The following is a 21,868-nucleotide window of genomic DNA, read 5'->3' on the forward strand; positions in this document are numbered from 1 at the left end:
GGGGCTCAATGAAAATATATGGTATCTACTCAAAGTATAATCCCATGGACAGAGGAACCATAGGGTTGCAAAGAGTCAGACAATACTAAGCATCTGAGCACACACTCAAAAGTGTAGCCTTTAGCTACAAAAAACATTTTAAAACACTTTCCCAATAATTGCTTTGAGGAAAATAGTCATTTATTGTCAAAGCATCCAACATACCCGGATAATCTATAAAGTTTAATAAATCTTTCCAGGGATAAAAGAAACACATAACTATTCAGACTCCATTTCACTGGCACAAAATTACACTTTGTATTAAAAGGAAATACATATTTACATAATGATGACATTCTTCATTGAAGTCCATAATCATTTCATGATACATGCACTTCCCCCTGGAAACTTAAACTGAACGGTTACCTCCTTTTTATTTGTTTTGCTTATTTTTGTAAGAACACAAACTGTAATCAAGAAATGCAGGAAGCATCTCACCCTCCTCCTTTACTTTATATCTAAAATAAATTTTGCCCTTACATATAATTATTACATCTAAACCGTAAGTGCTTAATAATTTAAGTAGAAACATATGACAAATGCATCAATATGTTGCAATATATGACATTTTAAAAAATGTACCTTTGTTTTTGGGAAAGTGAAAATGCGTGCATTCAAAAGAAAACCCTTCAAACAACCCACCCGATCAAAAATCCACCATCCTGTCTCGTGTGTGTGTGTCTGTGTGTGTCTGTGTGTGTCTGTGTGTGTAGTGTAGGTCACAGGTAAACATCTGGATGTAAAGTTGGGGGAGACCATGTGTGTGTGCCTGTGTGTCTGCGAGTGTCTCTGGGTGTGATGTTTCCGGTCACAAGGAGGTGGTGGATGTCCTCGCGTGTTTGTTCCTGCAGGTGGTTCGACTGTGCGTGCGCGCGCGCGGAAGGCGGGGGTCCTTTCTGTGTCAATTATGCGAGGTCATGTGCCTGGAGAGGTGGTGGCGCTCCCTGAAGGACTCGTTGCAAATGGGGCACTTGAGTTTCTCCTCCCGCCTCCGCTTCACCAAGGGCTCCATGGCGTACTCCTTTTTGTGATGCGACCTCATGTGGTACACTAGGTCGGAGGTCATGCGGAAGGAGGCATTGCACTTGGCGCACCAGTTCTGCGCGGGCAGACACAGCGAGGTGAACGAGGGCGGCAGCAGCGTGAGCGCCGACGGCAGCTGCAGCTGCAGGGGCCCCGCGGCCGCCGCTGCTGCGGCCGCCGCGGCCGCGGAGCTCTTGGGCCAGAAGGCGGTGGCATAGAGGAACGGGCTCTGCTTGGGCAGCCCGCCCGCGCCGCCGCCGTTCGGCAGGGCCCCGCAACCTCCGTTCAGCTCCGCCGCTCCCTGGAGCTTCACGGCCAGCGGGTCGGAGGCGGCGGGGTACAGTCTGGTGGGGCCCACCCCGTCGCCGGGGTGGCACGGCTCGAGAGCGCCCAGCTTCTGGCCCAGCACCAGCGGGGACAGCTGCGAGAAGGAGCGCGCCGGCTGCGAGAAGGCGCTCTTGCGCTCGTCCGCCGCTGCGCCCTGGCCGCCGCCCGCCCCACCCGCGCCGCCCCCAGCGCCCGCGCCGCCCGCCGCGCCGCCGCCGCCCGCGCCGCCCAGCTGCGGCACCGAGGTGAAGGCGCTGCCCCGCGCCGGGCTGCCGCCCTCCAGCCGGCCGGGCAGCGCGCCCCCGGGCCGCGGGGCCAGCAGCTTCTCGGTGCCGGCCGGGGAAGCGGCCACAGGCGTGGAGGAGGAGCCGCCACCGCCGCCCGCGTCCTGCTCCTCGGCGACCGCGCCCGCGCCGTCGGCGGCCGCCTCCTCCGGCCCCCCGGCCGCCCGGGCCGCCTTCTTCACCTCCACGAAGGCGCTGCGCTTCGCCTCTCCCGTCTCGGGGCTGGGCGGGGCGAAGAGGCGGCCGTTCTCCTCCAGGCTGAAGTAGCTGCCCGAGTTGCGGTACTGCTGCGGCGTGCACACCAGGTCCTCCTTGGAGGCGGGCAGGGCCCGCTCGGCGAAACGGCCCCGGCCCCCCACCAGCCCCGCACCGCCGCCCTCGGCCGCCTCCTCCGGGAACTTCCTCTTCCCCTTGCCCACGCCTGCGGCGTTGCCGTCGGGACTCAGCTCCGCCTCCTGGTGGCTGCTGCCGCCGCCGAGGCTCCGCACCGGGGAGCAGCTGCTGGCGCCCCCGGAGTTCTCCAGCTCCCGCGCCAGGTTGTGAAAGTCCGTGGACGGCTTCGCGCCGCTGCCGCCACCAGCCGCCGGCGGGTTACCGCTCTCGGGGGAGGGCGCTGGGTAGTGGTGGACCGGGCCGGCTTTGCAGAACTTGGGGCCGGGACCCAAGGGTGCCTCCTGCGACTGCTGCTGGTCCTTGCCACCGCCGCCGCCCCCGTGATCCTTGGTGCCCACGCCGCCGCCTTGCTCCTCTCGGGGGCTCAGTTCAGCGCCGTGAAGTCTCTTGGGGCAGCGGAAGCGCAGATGCGCTACATAGGGGAACTCAAACTGGAAACGTTGGCTGCACTCCAGGCATGTGTAAGGGGACGACCCTGCTTAGTGAGCAAACAGCGCACACACACACACACACACACACACACACACACACGATTACTCAGCAACGTCTCTAGGCCAGTTTGCCATCACCCCCTCCACAAATCCACTTTCACCTCTCAGGGTCTGAGTGCCTGAAAACAAGAACATCGGACAAGACCCGGTCTAACTTTCCCTCCAGATTTGAGGAGAGTGCAGGAATTAAGCCAAGCATGTCCCGATTCATCCTCACCTTGCTATCCCAGCTTCGACCCAGACTGTATCTCAGAAGCTCTCTACAAGGTACCCCAAGGGAGGGAAGGCGCGCCCAGGCGCCAGAGTGACCCCGCCGGCCCCCACCCTCCGCCCCTCCGCTAGCTAAGGGCCGGGACACAGGTCTTGAGCCAACCTACCATTCATTTTGCTGTGGGATCTAGAGGGGCAGAGCAAGAGTAACTCGGTCAGTTCTTTCCCGTACCAAACTAGTAACTCCTCATCTTTGGCAATCCTGCGGAGAGAGCGGTAAAACAGCTGTCCGTTTTTTATATAGGCTTCAAGGTTCTGCTCTTCTTTATCTCTGGCTGATTGCACCAGACGCAGCCACATGAGACCTTCCGAGGAACCATTCGCCGCTGAGGTGTCTACCTACAGTTTAGAGAAGAGAAAGAATGCAAGAAGGAAGGGGATGAGGGAGGGAGACTCTTGTGAGGGAATGAAGCCAAAGGAGCCAGGACCATTTCCGCTGTTATTATTTCTCTAAGAATTGTTATCTGAAATCAAGTTTCCAAAAACTTGACCCAACTTAACACCCATCCTCATGTTTGCAGCCAGCAGGCAAGATAACATACCTGGCAAGCTGCATTAATTATACAGATTTTTAAGTCGCAGGCTTGTGTGTGTGTGTTTTAGCCAAAGGGGCAGTGGGGTCTTAGTTGTCAGACCAGGGATCGAACCTCTGCCCCTGTTTTGGAAGGGCGGAGCCTTAACCACTGGACCACCAGGAGAGTCCTGTCTTTTTACATATTGGATGAATACCAAATTAGCAGTTTTTTTTTTTTTTACAATTCAAATTAGTGCTAAGCTCTTGAGAACTGATTTCTAAATTATCCCACATTGCAAAAGTCTGTGGAATTTTGTCTGTCTTAGAAGTGAAAAGCAAACTTAGATTTTAAAAATTATTTTGTGACTTTTGCTCATCTTCTTTATTTTGACTTAAACAACTAATGGTTCTTTGTAAAGAAAGAATAGGAAGTGACAGGACTTTTCACACTCAAACATATGGCTGGAATGATGTTTTATTGTCAAAACACCAACACTTTTATTTAAATACAAACTCTAGACACTAGCTAGCTTAACCAGAAAGAGTAATATTCCACGGAACAGGAGGCCTCTGGGATTGGAAGGCGAATGCACCTAATATTTACAAAAAAGTACTTATAGGAAGTACTTAGCCTACAAATAGCCTCAATCCTAGTGAAATTTCCCACAGAGTTAAGGAAGTGGTGTTCATCTCCAGGAAAGCTCAGAATCCAGGCATTGATTTAGACATATCTGGCATTCAAAATCTAATTTAGTCACTTATTTCCCAAAATCAGTTGACAATACTCTGGAGTTTAATTTTCCTTTTCTAAATTCTGGTGTGTAAAATAGAATTGCATGTATCACTGCATTTTCTACATGTAGAACCTGTCTCAGCTTGTTATTAGAATGATTCTGAGTCTGTTTTTAAGAGGATATTATCCTCATATCCTACAGAACATCAACCAAGACTTACCCGGAAGATGTAAGGGACCGTTCTCTTGTCTGTGGACTTGAGAGCTATGAAAGCTATGCTGTCGTACAAGGAAGTGTGGCTCAGGACGCAGGGACCGAATATAGCATTCTCGGGGATGTCGCAGGTGGTGTAAACGCTGGTAAAAATATCTGTCAGACACTGCTGGACAGCCTTGGCATCTCCCTCCCAGATGCCTCGCTGGATGCCCGAATCCTCCATCACCACTGGAGACAGATACATAGGACAATTGAAGCAAATTTACCTTCCTCCTTTTGCCTCTCTGAATCCAGGCAGAACGTTCTAACTACTAGACAGATTTTTCTTGAATTTGCTTAGTTTTTGCATCGATCTTATTTCAGAAATAAAGCCGATGGCAGATTAAATCTGGCATATGACAAAGATGCCAAAGAAGAGTACTTTCTTTTCCTTTAAAAATGTAAAGAGAATTGTGATGGGGGAGCTCAGAGTGGACTGACTGCTAGAAAGAAAGACAAATGGCACTAGGAAAGAGGAGATGTTTTCTGACTTACCTTGGGGGAGGATGAGACAGGATGGGGGGGAGGGGGAGAGAAGTGGAGAACAAAAGGATTTTTTTTTTTGCTAGCTTATAGACTTTCTAGACTGAAAGAAACTTCTAACCTTTGGGGAAAAGCTCCTCTCTTTTACTCTTGTGTATTGAGTTGGGTGTCCGGGAGCTGGTTTTATCTTATTTTATTTTTCTTCCAAAGAGGGTAGCAGCACTAGTGAGCAGGCAGAGACGGCGGAGCATGGCGAATGGATTTCAAGTGGGGTGTCAGGGCCACTGATTCCGTGTCAGCTAACCTTTCTCTGCAGCCACAAGAGGGGACGTGTGTCTGCTCATTACCATAATCCAACACTGTCCCTCCGAGGCTTTAATTAAAAGCAGCAAGCAGAGGTAATTATTTTCTTCTCGACATGCTTATTTATGGATGAGGGTGAATCCCAGTTACCTTGTTATACAAGGGGATGGGTAGAGTCGCATGTGCCTCATGAAGTGAGCAGGTACAGAGCAGGACTGAAGTGTCCCCTGTCTGAAATACTGCGTGTCTAATGACTGGTGAATGTTCGCTCCCCCAGATCGGACCTAGTCTGGGCAAGAGGGGGCAGCCCCGCTTGAGTAGACCTCAGTAGGCTCTCCAGCTGTTTAATCTGCAGCAATTCAGAAAGTGATGCCCCGGCGGTGGGCTCTCTTATTATTAAGCTGTCATAAAGACACATTTTCCTTCCTTTGCCACTGGACAACCCGCCCCCCCCCCCACAAGACTTATCATCAAAAAACAAACAAAACATATTGAAATTTTAAGGCAGCTTTGAACTAACTGCATTGTTCACTTTTGCTGACTGATGAGAAGATTCCTCCAAGTTGATTTTTCCCCAATAACATTGCCATAGGCAGATATTTAAGTATATTTTGTACAGTTTAAGTAGCAGGAAAGGGAAACCCAATTCTTTTCCTAAGAATCTGTTCTTTCTGGAACAATATTGGTAATGTCCATTTTTATCTTAATGTCTATTAATCAATTAATCTTGCAAATGTCTTTAGAAGGTAGTACTCTCCCCCCCTTTAACAGCTAACAGAGCAGGAAACTTCGGTCAGCCTCTTTTCCATTCATTCTGCTATCTCCTCCAAATATCAAGTATGGGCTCTATCTGCCAGACAGGAATCAGAGAAAATATCCATAGAGTACAAACTCCCTTTATTATTCGACAGCATTTACCTCTGGGCATTTTACCCCACCCAAGGTAGCCTTTCTGATCTCCAACTGCACATTTAAATTCATTAAAAAAAAATCTCTCAGCATCTCTCAGAACCTCCTTTTCAACGGAATTCTCTTCTCTCCTTTTCAATTTCCTCAATTCAGCGTTTTATGCCCCAATTTTTCTCTTCCTTTTAGAAGTCTCTTTCACACAAACGGCTCTTTGTGCCGAGAGGTCGCCCCGTCACTTCGGGCAACAGCAGGGACGCAGTCATTAAAATGCAGTCCTACCTAACAATACGGTGAAAAGCTCCTCGCTACGCCGCGCTAATAGGGGTTCGCGTCGCCGCGGCGGCCGCCACGAGCGTCGCGCGGCTCACAATAAGCGCTGGGCGAGAGCCTGGGCTCTGCCGCCCGCGCGCGGTCGCCTTCGCCGCCCAGCCTTTCTCAGCTCTGCATCCTCCGCTAGGCCCGGGTTCCCAGCCGCCCAGAGCATCCTCCCAGAGCCGGCCCGGCTCGCCGAAAGCCGTCGCTGCCGCCGGCCGCCCGCCCTCCCCCGTAGGCAGGCATTGTCTGGCGGCCGCGCGCCCCAGCCGCTGGCTTCTTGGGCAAAGTGCTCTCCACCCGCCCCTCCCTTTGTATAACCCCGTTGGCAGCAGCGCGCCCCTCCACAATTATTTCCTCCCCCTCTTCTGGATAATGAGAAGACGGAGGGCAGAATTCTCCACTCTCCCCACCAAACCTGTCGTCCTCCCCCCGCCCACCCCACCCCCATCGAGGCAAAGAGACTTACCAGGGAAAAGGTCAGGATCAGATCGCCCCAGCGAGGCCACCTGGAACCGGGAGGTGCAGACGAGTGTTTCTTTCGCCTATCCTCTCAGTGTATTTCCATGTCGGGAGCCGTGGGTGTTGCTGTCAAGTAAGGTCTGCCTAAAGGGAGGAGAGATGGAGAGACGCGGAGAGGGGAACCGGGGAGAGTAGGGAGAGGAGAGAGAGGAGAGAGTTGTACAGATGGGCCCGATGCAGTGACTGACTGGCACGCAGACACACACTTTTTGTTTGCCGCACATAATCTGCCCAATGACGCGTGACAGCCCACGTCCCCTCCCTTTAACTCTTTGCTGGGCTGGGCGCTCCCTCCGGCGGCGCCGCCTGCCTGGAAGCGGTCTCGCCGGCCTGCCCGCGCCCCGCGCCGCCCCTGAGCGCTTTCTCCGTGTGGCAACGCGTCTCGGAGCTCGGCCCGGCTCCACACCTCCGAAGCCTGGGCCCTCTGGGACTGGTTGGGGGCGGGGATCAGCTTGGGGGTCGGAAAGGGAAGTACCAAAAAGACCTGGAGAGGGCCTTTCCCCGTTTCTCTTGGCACCTGGGGAACCCCTGGCAGACGGCTGTCCACTCAGCGCGCGCAAGGACGCCGCGCGCATTTCCCCCGAGTCTGAGTTCTCTGGAGGGGAAGGGGGGTTGTGGATTAGCCCCTCCAGCCGCAGCTGACACGCGCGGCTAGTTGCCTGGGGGGTGACAAACGCTCGCCAGCGCTCTCCAGGAGCGCTCACACTACCAAGCCCTTAGGAGCAAGACTCAAAAAGGATGCGCTTTGGTGAGAACTTGGCTCGGTCCTTCCTGGAACACGGAGATGGGTCAGGGGGATGGAGTAGAGACGCCGCCAGATCTCCGAAGGGGATTTACAGGGGTCTCTTGGTCCCAGTACACAGGTACCGGGCGGGAGAAGGGGTGAGGAGGAGACGGGCGGGAGAGAAAAACCCAGATTGTGGGACGCAATCTCTTCCTGCGCTTCCGCCCTCAGCCTGGCGCGTTCCGCCTAGTCTCCAAGCGGGTCCCCTGCCGGGGGAGGCCGGTATTTTAAGACCCCCGAGGCGGGGGGAGGTGAGTTAAAAGTAAAAATTATTACCTAGATGGGCCCCGGAGGGCTTTTCACGTCCAGCAGGTGGTGGAAGAGTGGATGGAGTGGCCGAGGCCGTCTCGGGAGCCTCGTTTGTGCGCTAAGCCACTTAGAGGCGCTGGCTTGCCCCTTTAGTGCAGCAGCTGAGGCTAATGACTGGAGGTCTTGAACGGCCTGAAAGTTGACTCCTTCTGCAGGATTCCGCCACACATTTTCGTTGGGAGATCTCGGGGTTCTTTTTCGACATTCAACTCTCTCTGCTCCTAAGGGAAGAAAGACCTTTTGAGTGGTATAGACAGTCCTACTCCTTCAGCCCCAGCCACACCACCACTACATTGAAGAGGGCAATCCATTAGCTTTAGGATAAATCGGACGAGTAGCCGATTAAAGTGGCCAGGACTTGAGGAGACAGCCTAGTTTGTATCCTGTGTTCAAACAAGGTAAGTAGATTGGGGGTTGGCGAAGAGCAGCTTAAAAGGAAAAGGTGTGTGCTTTGAGGCTCTGAGACCTCCCTCCGGAACCCAGTGAAGCACTCAGGCACGGAGCATCTTTACCCCGGCTCCCAAAGTACTAGGAGGCCTGGAAAGAATTCTGCAGAGGAGAAATTAAAAAACAGTGCGAGGAATTTCCCACTGAGTTTTCCTGTCACCCCCGCTCCTCCCCTCTCTTTTCATCCAGCCCTGGCCAGCCGCAGCGCTCCCCCCCTCCCCCTCTCCGCCTCCCACACATAAATTCGGAATCCTTCTGATCAGACAGGGCCCATTGCCTAAGCTGGGACTTGGAGAAAGCAAGCTTGCAAAATCCCCATATACTAGGAAGTAAAGGGAGAATTCGCCCTTAATTTTCAGGTTATCAACTTTTCAAAGAAATCTCAAACTGCAATTGCCTTCCATCTGAACATATCTTTTCTCTTATACTTGTCCACACTTTAAAATAGTTTGGCTAAAGGCAACTCATGTAATGACAAGGGCTTAATGCTGAGAGTTTTCATATGTGTCTATATAAAAATCTGCAAAGTTATTTAGTCACCATTTGGCTTATAACTGGATGCTCCATTCATTACTCCCCTCATCTCATTCACACACACACACACACACACACAAAAGCATCCCTCATCACTTGTTTAAAGAAAGGGTGATGGGATTAGAAATGTCAAAAGAACTATCTCAAACATCTGAAAAATAACTTGCAGTGTTGAAGAATTCACTTCAGTGAATTCAGAGAAAGAAGAAGGTATAAACAACAGCAAATCAAGATAAAGAAGTAGCCATTAGAGGGTTGTGGTCCCTAAGAAACTACAGCAAAAGTGTGTGTGTTTGGGGGGGAGGTGGCAAGGGATGGGGAATGGGGGGGGGGTGCAGTGTTTTCAAACTTAATTCCTAAACTGTAGAACAAAACACTCTCAGGGCCTTCTTTTACTGCTTTGTTTGTTTTTTAAGAGACTAGGAAGTTTGCTTTTCCCAGGAAAAGTCATCCATCCATGCAATCCATTTTTTAAAAATCTTCTTACATATTGTGAGTATAAAAGGATCTACCCCAGAATATAAGCATTCTGGAAAACCTTAGAATCTAAATGGCAGAAGGCATTTTTCTTTTCCCTGGCCTTTCCTTTTTTAAATATAAAGGGCACTTGGACTATGGCTTCTTTGAGGTACTGAAACTTAGACTCTAATCTGTATAAAGTAATAAATGTTTTTGGCACTGAAATTGGGGGTGAGGGAGCTTGGCTTTCCAAATGTCAAGCTAGAAAATAACTAAGATTCTATACATCAAAGAGGAGAGAGATGTATTGAGAATCAGCCATCTGATTCTCTCAGTTTCACTTATCTTGCTCCATAATTAGATTTCCCCTACTAATTTTAGATAAAAGTCTCCAAATAAAAAAAAATTCCTACAGTTTATGAATCCAGCCAACTCTTTGTCTTACGTATTAAATGAATCACACAACAACAACAACAACAAACCCCACAAATATAGGTAAGAGTAAGTTTGAAATTCCTACTTTGAGGGTTTTCTAGTATTTTAAGTAAAACATATTTTGCTAGGTAGTATAAGTGACCTAAGTGAAAACTGTTAATTGGAGGTAAAGAAAACCTACAACTTACTTTAATTTCTTTAGAAATCTATGGGCTAAAATGGGGCATAAACCACTTTGAAATCATACTGAATTACTACTTACTGGAATTCACTGATACTAAATGAAGGGTTGAGGCATTTATTCAGCCTCAAACAGAACTATAAAAATATATCTCGGTCAATACTTTTTATCTAATTCACATGGAACATGGGTTTATGCATATATTTAGAGCTCTCTTCCTTGGGATTTTATTTCCAGTTAAACGATTAGAGGGATGACAATGAAGAGTGAGGGTATTTTTGCCTTGCCCCACTTTAACAAGGCTTCTTGGAGTTATGGCAGAAAATACATGTGTAGACAACTGCAGCATTGTTTTGGAAGAGAAGGCTGGAGAGAGGTTGATGAATGATTCCTGAGGTGGTGCCTTTTATGACCTAAGTGAGAGGGTGGAGAAAGGGTATCAAAGGAAATCTGATACTTGAGAGTGTTACAATGGAAGTGTCCTTTTTCCTCCCAGGGTAGAGAAAGAGGGCCTCAAATATCTCAACTTGTATGATAGGAGGCAGGTAAAGTCTCCAAGAATAACTCACTCAGAAGGATTATTACTTTATAAGAATGAAACACATTATTTTTCTTTCTCTCTCCCTTTCCAGGTCCTGGCTCATCCCTCTCCAATCATATCTCCAAAGCACTACACCAGTAAAGACTTAGTTTGAAATATATAGGTATATAATATTATATATTTTCACACTGGAAGACAAGATGATACCAAAGAAGCAGATAGATGGTGGAGACTTTTTCCTAAGCTTATTAGTTTCCTACAGGGAGGTATCTGGAAGGCACTATGGGGAGACTGGGGGAGACAGATTATGGAACTTCATGGAGGGGTACTGCACTGCCCTAGCCTTACCAAGGAGGATAAAGAACTTTCTAAGGGACAAGTCAGAGGCAAGAAGAGGCAATTGGCTGAACTGGATAAAGGTTTACAGGAATGGGGAGGGGGGGACTTTGCTTTATATAAATATGCATGGCAAAATCAGTCTGGGTCTGTTCCTCACCAAGGGTTATAGCAGATTCAATAGGTTATATATGAATTAATGTTTCCTAGGCTCATTCTAGGACAGCCAGATACTCAAAGGATGGATAATTTTGTAGCCTGTGAGGAGGGACTCCAGGCTTCCAACTGCAGGGATCATTACTCCACACTCACATTTTTCTCTCTTAGGCTCTTCCTCTTTCTCAATAGATGGTAACTGTTCTTAATCCTGTTGCTACAACTGCAATCATCATTATAGCTATAAAACCTTCTCTCTGAGGGATCTCAAGTTCCACTTGCCCTTCCTTCTGTTGGAGTTCAGCTTCTAGCTGGATAGCCTTTGTGCAATTCAATTTCTCTCCTGGATCTAAGTTGTAGTTGAAAGGACTTCTGAAAATGACTTCCAGCAGAGCAAGGAAACTGTGGTGATACTGAAGGCATCTATAGTGGTTACTATAGATCTGAAATGAATGCCTCATGCTCACCTGTGTGAATGTAACCTGTGAACCAAATCTACTATCCAGTATCCTGGCCCCCTGCATTCTCCCAGATTTTATACTCCTCCAAGGTGAATATCTAGAGATCTGGCAAGGAATATTCTGTCTAATCCTCAGGTTACAAAGTCCTCCCCAGAATCATACATACAGTCCTTGAATATATCTTAGTAGGTGGAGTAGGGTTGTTGCTTACTCGCTAAGTAGTGTCAGACTCTTTTGCGACTCCATGGACTGTAGCCACTCACCAGATTCCTCCATCCATGGGATTTTCCAGGCAAGAATACTGGAGTGGGTGGCCATTTCCTTCTTCAAGGTGGAGTAGGGTAGGAGGAAGGAAATGTGGACAGGGCCATAGTCAGCCCCTCCTTATCCTCTGGTCAGGGTTTCCAGATAGATAAGGGACCAAGGGGTGTCCAGCAGTCTCAGATTGGCGGGAGCATCAGATTTTGAGAAGACTGACTCTAGGCCTTAGGAATGCCACCAAGTTGAGAAGCTCTACATCACATTTCTTTGCACAGCCAAGACAAGGGAATTAGCCCAATACTCGGCACCTGACTTCTACCTCTTTCCCCCTTTATTTTAGGCTTCCCAGGTGGTGCAGTTGGTAAAGAATCCACTTTACCAATGCAGAAGCCTCAAGAGACAAGACTCCAGTTTGACCGCAGGTTAAAAGAGAGATGCTTACTGAAACAGTGGGTTCACACTAGGCAGATTTGACTCCCTGGCACCTGATCACAGCTAACCTTTGAAGAGCATATAGCATTCCTCTCCTGGGAAGGGGGTCTTGTCAGAATGCACGCACACTCAGGGCTTTCTAGCTAGGAATCTGTCCAAGGCAGACTTTCCTGAAGCCCGAGGAGACATCTGACTTTCTCTAACAAAAAGAGGGGCAAAAAAGAAAAAGAATGAAAAGGACAGGAGCAACAGATATCCATCACTCACCACAACAGTGACGACTCACATTACTTTGTTAGAGCCTCAGAAATAGTTTAATTTTTTCACAAACTGTGTCCTCATACACAAACTGCTTCCCTGGTCATCTTGCAAATTGGATTGTTTGAGTGAAAATTATCTTTCATGATTTCAATTCAAATGAGTTGCATGTATTTCATAATTTAATCTGGGGGTATTAATCTAGCAGCACAGGGGGAATGTCTCTGAAAATAGTATAAGGAAGGCCTAGAGCTTTTTCATCAGCACTAAAAAACGATCAGTGTAGGTCACGAACAATAGTACTATCATCACTACTAGAAGCAATATTGTATATACATTACAAAGTGGCAAAAATGATAGATAGGGGGACTGAGACTTGTATTTGTTCTCTTGTACTAATACTTTCTTACTGAAAAGCCAACTTCCATATTGATTTGCTAGTCTTCTGTTGATGTCATATTAAGGTAACCAAGATATAATTCATAATATCCTCTAAAGTTTTAAAGAAAGCCCATACTTTAAAAATAAATAATATCCAGAATTGTGGGGAAAAAATTCACAAATTCTTAAGAAGAATAAATACACTGAATTTAAAGACCTGAATGTTGAGTTTCCTGAAGGCCTAGAATCCAATTATGTCTGAACAATTTTATACCTGATCAGACATGGTCATGTGTGTGTGTGTGTGTGTGTGTGTGTGAGGGTGGGGAAAAGAAGGAGAGGTTTTTCTTGGCTGCAGGTCTACAAAGTAGTCACTTCTTGTTACATGTTTACATGTAAGATGGTTTTAAGAATATATGTGACATCATATAGGAAAGCAATTGCTCCCAGAGAAGCAAAACAATAGCGTTCTGAAGAATATGTTTTATATATATATCACTCTAGTAACACGTATCTAGTGTATGTGATCAGGTGCCTCGCAGTGTTATCCACATCCTAGAGTCAGTTTACCTGAGGCACTAGGAAGTTAACTTTTCCAAGGAGCTTCTGAACTTGTGAAAATGTCCTGGGGAAAGTCAACGCTCTGAGAGTGAAGCCAGTTCCATTTCTTATCTGGGAGACTGAATGAGTTTTTCTATCCCTAAAGCCACTCACAGCTGAGTTAGGCCCAACATTTGGGCCTCAAGGCAAGGCAGGGAAATGTTTGCTAGCCTAAGACAATCCTTGATATCTGGATTCTGTGCAGCAGCCTGCAGGTCTCAGTAGAGGGCCACAGAGCTAAGAGTGCAGAGAAAGCCAAATAACAGAGATGAACTTGGTGGCCTAAGGAGGCTTCCTCACGATGGACCCAAAGAGAGCATTACCCAGACAGTACCACAGAGGGCAGACAACACTCCCATTACATTTGGAGTGACACTGGGCAGAACCAGACAAGCTTTCGGTGCAGGCTTACTCTTTCAGAAGCAGTGCTAGCAAGCCGGCCTCACTGAGCAGCAAGAAGCCACGCAGCGCTCCCAGTGCGGGGACAGACCTGCCCTGGCCTAAGGTGGGGGGAAGTGCAGTTAAGCCCCCTCCCCTCCAAGTTTTCCGTGTTCTACAGTCTCCTACCGCCTGCCTGGAATTAGCGCCAACTCTGGCCTCCTGCTACGGGCTAGTTTCCCTGTGGAAAGGCTTCTGGAGCGCTGGGCTTTTGGGTACCGCAGCTCCCCCTCACCTCGCCCACCTGGTTGGTCCTCACATGGCGCCCCCATCCCCTTTTCCCAGGGCCCGCGGTCTGTGTTCAGATCTTTCACTAGCTGAGCTGCCCGGGGTCGCTTCCAGCCTTGGTTTCTCTCCTCGGGCGAAATAAGGCTGGCCAGAGCTGCCTCCGGGGCCGCGGCGAGGACTCGGTGAAACGAGGGCGAGCGCGCTCTGGAAAGCCAGTTGCTGAGCAGATGGTGAGGGATTACTTCCAAGAGCCGGAGTTAGTTTCATTTCAGCCTTGGCCGTCCCAGAGAGCTCTCAGGGCCTTCAGAAAGGAACGTTCTTCTCAGACGTCTAGAGAACTGACCCGAGAAGGACCACCGCCAGCTCAGGTTTAGGCCACGACTCCATCAGAGCAACTATCTACCTCTGTTGGAATCCTGGCCCCTGACGCGTGGCAGATAATTTAACCCGTCCCTGCTCCAGGCCTTCTTCTGTGAATCAAGGGTAATAAAGACAGCTCTTTTTATGAAGTTACTGTGAGGGCTGAGTTGATATTTAGCAAGCGCAGAGAACAATGCCTGCCTGCTGCTGCTGCTGCTAAGTCGCTTCAGTCGTGTGTGACCCCATAGACAGCAGCCCAACAGGCTCCTCCGTCCCTGGGATTCTCCAGGTAAGAACACTGGAGTGGGTTGCCATTTCCTCCTCCAATGCATGAAAGTGAAAAGTGAAAGTGAAGTCGCTCAGTCATGTCTGACTCCCCATGGACCGCAGCCCACCAGGCTCCTCCGTCCATGGGATTTTCCAGGCAAGAGTACTGAAGTGGGGTGCCATTGCCTTCTCCGGAACAATGCCTAATACACATGAAATACCTATTTCAGTGCTGGCTCCTCTTACTGATAGTAGCACTGCCTTGGCTTCCCTTTCAGAAAATTTAAGAATTGTACTGTGCCCCCGCTTTCAAAGCCACTCAGTGAAGGCTGAGGATTTCCCGATGTTTCTAACAGGAAGGACGTCCTGGAGGATAAAGTAAGAAGGTATGAGGGCTGTGTCCAGGTGTTTAGGGACCCACAAGGGCCCAAACACAGACTTCACGGTAGAACGAGCGGTTTTTCGGCCGGGATCCTGGGAGATTGGACTTTTATCCCTCATCCCGGCCGTGAGTCTTTTCTTTAGACCTGGCAGCGGCACACCCTGGAAACGCGGGCAAGTCCGGGCAGCGCGACCCCGTGGGGGTGATGAGCCTGGGAACGCAGGGCTGACCGACTCAAGTGTCCTAGCCAGAATGCCAGAGCCGGGCGGGCAGAGGAACCTGAAGCCCCGGCCGCCGGCCCCGACCGGGACTCAGGGCCTGGGAGCCGCGCGGCCCTTTCTCGTCCTCAAAGGGCTGAGGCGCAACCGCGGGGCTCAGGAGCAGTGGCCCTGAGACCGGGTGGGCACTCCTGGACCGCCCCTACACACGCCCGCGTTCAGAGCAGCCGGACCGCACTACCGCCCGGCCGCAGCCACGTGGTGGCACCCTGGCCCCGCCCCCGACGTCCACACGCGGTCGGCGCGGGGCCTTGTGGGCCGCACGGCGCCCCCTAGTCCCAGGCCCGGGCTTGGGGCAAAGCCTCCTTGCCTGGATCCCTGCTGCTTTCCGGCCTCTGCAGTGGCAATGCCTTTACCCCAGGCCTACAGTCTCATGAACCCTCCTGCCTGCGCAGGGACAGGTAACAGAGCTCAGTGTGGGCTCTTCTGAAGGGTCCTGGAACCATTGAACCAAAATTTGGGATCTTAAACTCTTAGATTTGAACCCCGGGTCTGCAGTCTACTTAGCTCTGTGCCTTTGAGCACACACTTAACCTCTCTGAGGTCTGATTTCCTCATCTGGAAAATAGCAGAAACACCGTTGGTCTCTTAGAGTCACTATGAATATTGTAAAAGCAAGCTTGGGCGCAGAACCCAGCTGGCCCAGTAGCTTGGGTTAGCTTCTCTGTTCTCCTGTTTGCTGTGAAGAAAGGGGATCTGTGAACTAGGGTTGATAATCCTGAACTCAAAGGGTTGTAAGAATTAAAGGTGATAAGCCTGTTGGGGGCATTTAGTCTAGCACATGGTAAGAGCCTAAACAGTTAATTAGTTAAAGCATCTCAGTGTCTGCCACTTTGAAATGCTGGGTAAATACAGTTTTTAAATCTTAGTTTTCCTAATCTTTTTATCTTCTTCAAAGAGAAACAATGTAAAGGTCCATGCGGCCACATTGGGTGGTAGTGCACACAGCTGGGAAGAGGAAGCTTGTGGCAGTAAATTAGGTGACACTTCTGAAAGCTACATGCCTTTCCTTCTGGCTCTTCCTCTTCAGTTTCCAGGGACAAGGTAAAAGAATAGGAAAGGCAGGGAAAAGGAACATAGAACATGGAAGATGCTCAACAAATGTGTCTTGAGCAGAGAATGGTATTTCAAATATTGAGACAAAGGGTCTGTCTGGAATGGAATAGGAGACCCAGAATTGGGGTTGGCTTCCATCACTCTGCACCTGGCTGCCAGTAGGCATGCTAAGAGCATTTCTGTTTGACATTCTGTTTTTGGCTTCTGAGAGGGGAAGATACAGGGGTGAATTATCTTGGGGGTGAATGAGGCCTTTAACGGCGGGATGGGATCTATAAATTCCCCAGAGCTTGAAAATTCAATTTAGAGTCCAGGACCTTACATCCATAGTCATCCCTTAGTCATCTTTAAAGCTCAGACCCTTTCAGAGGAGAAAAGCACACCTGTATCACCATATGCTTCATCACTTGCCTCATTCTCTCAATACCAGGGTCCTCTGATTTTTCAGATGGGATCACTGATATGCTTTTTTGTTCTCCATAGATAGTAGGATAATGGAGGATGATGCTGTACCAGGAACTAACAGTCCATCAGGGGAAACATGGCCCCAAACAGCATTCAAGACCCATACCCTTCTGTTTATTCTTAAGGGCAAAGAATACTGATGCAGGAACAGCAATCTAAGGTATTTCATAAACTTCTGGCTCTTCCTCTGCTCTCCTCTAAGACCTTGACTAAAAAGCGTTGGAATAGAAAGGAGAATAAAATGAAATGAAACCATTTCCTTAGTGTTTCACCCCCCCCACCCCCCTCCACCCCCCTCCAATTCCAGGGCAAAGGCAACAACTGGTGAGAAGGAGCTGCAACTTAGAAAAGATTTATTTTTCCTGGCCATAAATCTCATCCCCTTGTTCCTCTGCCCAACGAAGCATGCTAAAGTCCTTTTCCATAAAGTATTCAGTATTAGAGCCACAAAGCTCCCCCAATCAGTAGCCATCTGCTTCTACCATAACTGCTGCTCCCGAAGCAGGGAGAGCAGCCGCAGAGAAAGGGCACCAGTGTTAGGCTGCCGGACAAATGAGGAGACTGAATAGCTTTGGTTTGCCTTGTGTATCTGTATCTATAGAGACAGGAGAAGAAAGGCCGCATTATATTGATACAACAATTGTAAAACAAAACACGGAAGAGGCATCTAAAGGGCAATATCGCATGCATCGGGGGTCTCCAGATAAAAGGGACACTAACAGATTTATAGAAACCTTTAATTGGTTTTCAATTGAAAGCTAAAGAGGCTGGGGCGAAGCTGTGAAGAGTGGCAAAGTGCCCCCCTTCAGCTGTCTGAGAGGCGTGATCGATTTCGCGGAGGGCGAAAAGAAGGATCCGGAACCCGCCCTGCGCCTGGGAGAGGGGCAGGGAACAGCTCCGCGCGAGGAGCTTTGCTCTGGGGCTAGGGAGTGACTGATTTGATCTTAATAACAGAATTTCTCAATCGTTCTCTTTTCCTTCCCTTCCTCCCATCCTCTCTCAGACCAGTAGGCAAATGGAGAGGGAAGGAAAGGATGCAAGAGTAAATCCAAGTTTCCATCTCCGGAAGACATAGACCCCAATCTGAAAACACCAAATTCTGCCGCTAGGAAGGAGGCGTCTTTGGAAGAAACAGGAGTCCCGCCCTCACCCTATCCCAGCCTTCTCCTCTCTCCTTCTTTAGACCCAAACAGGAAAAGCTAAGCATCACTGGGGACTGTGCTCTTACTACAGGAGCAGTCTTCGCTCGCGCCCGCTGGCAGGTTTCCGAGCGGGTCTCTCCCCTCGGCGGGCACCGCGCGCCTTCGCTTAACCCCTTCCTTTCCGGCCGGCGCCCTCGGCCCCCCGCCCCACACCGCCTCCGCCGATGATGCCCACCCACACAGCAGTCCCAGACGTCCGGCCGTCGGCTCCTGAGGCTAATTTATTGGCCCGACCCTCCATTATCTTTTTCGATTTCCTAATTAATCAAAGATAAAAAGCAATGGTGCAAATTACGATTATGAGGGAACTGGAAGACGGTTTTGAATAAAACGGGAGACGGGAAACGTGATTGATTGAACGACAGGAGGGTGGAGAGGGAAATCTCAAGTGTGAGGAATAGGCCTCAGGGGCTGAAACCTTGACCCCCTCCGTCTAGCGAGCTGACCCCCTCCGTCTAGCGAGCTGACCCCCTCTGCCTGCCCTAGCGCCGTCGCCACGGGTCAGCCCCAAAGGAGGTCAGTTGTGTCGGAAGGCTTCGGAGGAAAGAGAACTGGATTTCCTCTCGGGCTCCAACCTCCCCTAGGTTGGAGCCTGCCGCCTAGCTCACTCGACCTTCCCCACCCCGGCCCACTCCGCAACCGCCCCTACAGGAGTTTCAGGGCTCCTGGCCGGCGATCCCACTCTAGGGCAGGAGCACCTCCGGACTGACATGCACCCCCATTATTGCGATGCTGTGTCGCGTCGCCAGTCCCTCACGGTTTTCCGTCTGTCTTTGGGTCCTCTGGCGAAGCGAGGCCAACTCTTCGTGAAATTACAGGAAAACAAGTCTAGTAGGTCAGAGATTGCATTTGCTCGTGTAAGGGATTAATAGAGCCCCTGTCTGATGCTGCCTTGCAGAATTACGTTCGGGATTAAAAGGCAGACACGGCGCGGGCACCCATTTTGCATTTTCTGGCGGTTGTGATTAATATTTCCGAGGGGATTTGTACTGGGAGCTTACGGGACGCACTCTCGGGGGTCTAATGCCAGACGGCCGCGCGCAGGGCCCGGCAGGGGGCCTGTGGGCACGCGCGCAAGCCCTGGGGGGATTAGAGGGGACGCCAGGCGCAGAGACCTTTTAGCGCCTTCCCCCCTCCACCCTGATCCCAGCACAATTTCTAACGAAGACCGCAGGAAGGACTGCCCGGGGAAGCGGACTTTGAAGTCTTATCGGGCTCTCTATACGGGAAAATGCCTTCGAAGGGTCCTGACTCTAGGGTGGGAGAAAAGGGCTCGGTGCCAGGCCGCTGAACTTCACGCATCCGTCCAGTAAAGAGAATTCCGAAGTCCATGTTCAAGGGAAGCGCTGCTCCCAAACGCATCATTCCCCTCCCCAAGTGACTCAACGGACCCAGGTCAGGAAGAGGGTGATCTCAACCCTTTCGAACCGCCATTCTGAGCTGCTTTCGGGGGGCCCACCAGGATGCACCTGCGGAGGGGAGCTAGCGCCTAGGCACTAAATACATCCCCCTTCCCATCGCCCCAGGAGGCGGACAAACCCGCGGGTGAAGGGACCGGGAAAGGAGAGGAAAGATGTAGGATGCGCAGGAAGGGAGAAGGAAGAGAACCTGGCGAGCGAGGAGGGGAAAAAATAGACAAATAGGAAGCGACAGAGAAGAGCGGAGAAAAGTGAGGAAGCGGGTGGTCGCAGTTGGTGGGCATTACCGCTCTCCGGCAGAAGGGGGCACCTCTCGGGCCGGGACAGCCTCCGACAGGGCCCGGGCGGGACGTCCGGGCGGAGCCCGCCCTCGGGCAGGGGCTCCGGGGTGCTGGGCGCCCCCTCCTGGCGGCTGCGCGGCGCTCACCTCGGCGGTCCCGCGGGTGCTGGGGTCCCGCGCCGGCTCGGCCCGCGGCGCCGGGGACCCGGAGGTGGTGCGGGGGAGGGAAGTCGGGAGACCGAGGCGGTTGAGGGTGCCGGGGCGACGGGCAGGCCCCCCCGCCTCCCGAGCCCTCCCCAGCGCGCTCCTCACCTGGGGCCTGCAGGGCTCCTTCCCCGCGGGCACGGCCCCGGCGCGCCCCTCGGCGGCCCGGCTCCTACCCCAAGCCGAGCCGGCGGAGGAGCCCGCCCTCCTCGCCGAGCAGTCGCGGTCTCCGCCGCCGCAGCAGCTGGGAGGGAGGGAGCGACCGGCGGCTGCTGCCGGGCGGCGTCTGGGGGCCGCGAGCCGAGCGCGAGAAGCCGCCATCTGGAGCCTCGGCTGCGGGCGGGGGTGCGGGTGCCGGGGAAGGGGCCGGGCGACTGGGCCCGGGGCGCGCGAGAGGCCGGGGTCCGAGCGGCGTGGGAGCGGAGGCCTGGGGGTGTGATGGGAAACGTGCGGGAGGGCGTCTGGCCCCTGGGGAGGGGGAGCAGAGGCCTGCCCCCTTTCGGGCCCCCCCGAACCCCCGGGCAGTCCCGACCCGGAGGTCTAGCGAAGGATCGAGGCACCCGCGTGGCAGTCCCTCCCCCTGGCGGGGTGGAGAGCTGAGGCGGGGGGGCGGTGTGGGTACCAAAAGTCTCCTACACGCTCACACACCCGCTGCCCATCAGAAGTGCTTTTCTCATTTCCCTTCCCTCCCACCTTGTCCGTCCCACTCCAGGAAACAGTCCCCTCCACACGGCCTGGATTTTTGGACACCTCCACATCACTCCAGAGAACTTTTTCAGCCAGAACGTGGGACAGACACTGACAGGATACCATCCTTGGGGATAAATGCCATCTAGTTTCCGGTGGACGGTGGAAAAGGAAGGGGGTGGTGGTGTGGGGGAGCGCATTCTTGCACTTTTAGCGTAGCGTGGAGGGGGCGGGGGATAGGGAATGTCATTTCTCCTCTCTCTCTCTCTCTCTCTCTCTCTCTCTCTCTTTTTTGTGTGTTTCAGCTTCAATATTTTTATATCTTGAACTTAAAAAAAAAATCATCTGTCCTAAATTTGGATGGGGGCGGGGAGCAAACTCAAGGAAGAGGAAAGGCGACGAACGTGGGAGAGAGCCAACGAACTCCAGCCCTCCAGCTTCCGGGCTGCCCCTGAGGGAGATGCCCTCAGCCATAGGCTTTAGCTCAGTACAGGGGGAACTGATTGGGTGTATGGGTGGTGGCGGGAAGTCCGGATTAAAAAAAAAGAAGAAGAAGCCTTGCTCATTCCCACCCCAAGGCATTAAAAGACACTCCCTCCCCCAGCTGTCTCGTGTCCGGCAGAATGGCATTATGTAAAAGATCTGGCATGTCACCCAGTGGCACATCTGGTAGGTGTAGATGACATTCATTAGCACAGGGCTTCTACTCCGCAGCATGCCAAAGCCCTGACAGAGATGCCCGCTGCCAATCATTCATTCGCTGCCAATCCCAGAGCGTGGCCGGGCGGGATGGCTCCCTTCCACCCTGGCACAAGGACTGGAGGAAACAATGTGTTGAGATACGAAGAGATGAAAGCGGGGCTGAGGACGCGAGGCACCCAACAGATGTATCCCGTGAGGAGATAACGGGGCAAAGAGGCATTTAGCAACAAAGCATATGCAGGATCTCAGGAGGGAGGCTTGGGCAGGGGTCTGCCTTCCTAGGATGCACTGAGGGAGCGGCAGGGGAAGCCCTTCAAAATCTCAAAGTTGGAGCTGCTCCTCTAAAAATACACAAAGATCAAACCCCTCCCACATTACCTGTAAGACCACTCTCTCTCCCTACTCTCTCCCCTTCTCTCTCCCCCCACCCGTGCCCCCAAGCCGTCTGTACCTCTGTGTCCCTAGCT

At 51.4% G+C, this 21,868-nt stretch overlaps 1 protein-coding gene across 3 annotated transcripts; it reads right to left on the bottom strand.

Moving 5' to 3' along the window:
• Positions 1-209: 209 nt before the first annotated feature.
• PRDM8 (PR/SET domain 8) lies at positions 210-20,250 on the bottom strand. Of its 3 annotated transcripts, none has more exons than XM_065914024.1 (6): positions 20,121-20,250; positions 7,920-8,173; positions 6,807-6,943; positions 4,296-4,519; positions 2,935-3,166; positions 210-2,541 (listed from the first exon to the last, which is right to left on the bottom strand). In XM_065914024.1, exons 4-6 carry the CDS (start codon positions 4,512-4,514, stop codon positions 941-943), a joined length of 2,052 nt encoding a protein of 683 aa, XP_065770096.1. In that variant the 5' UTR covers positions 4,515-4,519; positions 6,807-6,943; positions 7,920-8,173; positions 20,121-20,250; the 3' UTR covers positions 210-940. The 3 variants fall into 3 exon arrangements, with proteins under 3 accessions (XP_065770096.1, XP_065770094.1, XP_065770095.1); XM_065914022.1 differs by having other exon boundaries at positions 210-2,544; XM_065914023.1 differs by lacking the exon at positions 20,121-20,250 and adding an exon at positions 19,816-19,950 and having other exon boundaries at positions 210-2,544.
• Between the last annotated feature and the right edge of the window lie 1,618 nt (positions 20,251-21,868).

This window comes from Muntiacus reevesi, chromosome 22 (assembly GCF_963930625.1).
Source record: "Muntiacus reevesi chromosome 22, mMunRee1.1, whole genome shotgun sequence".
NCBI classification, from domain to species: Eukaryota; Metazoa; Chordata; class Mammalia; order Artiodactyla; family Cervidae; genus Muntiacus; species Muntiacus reevesi.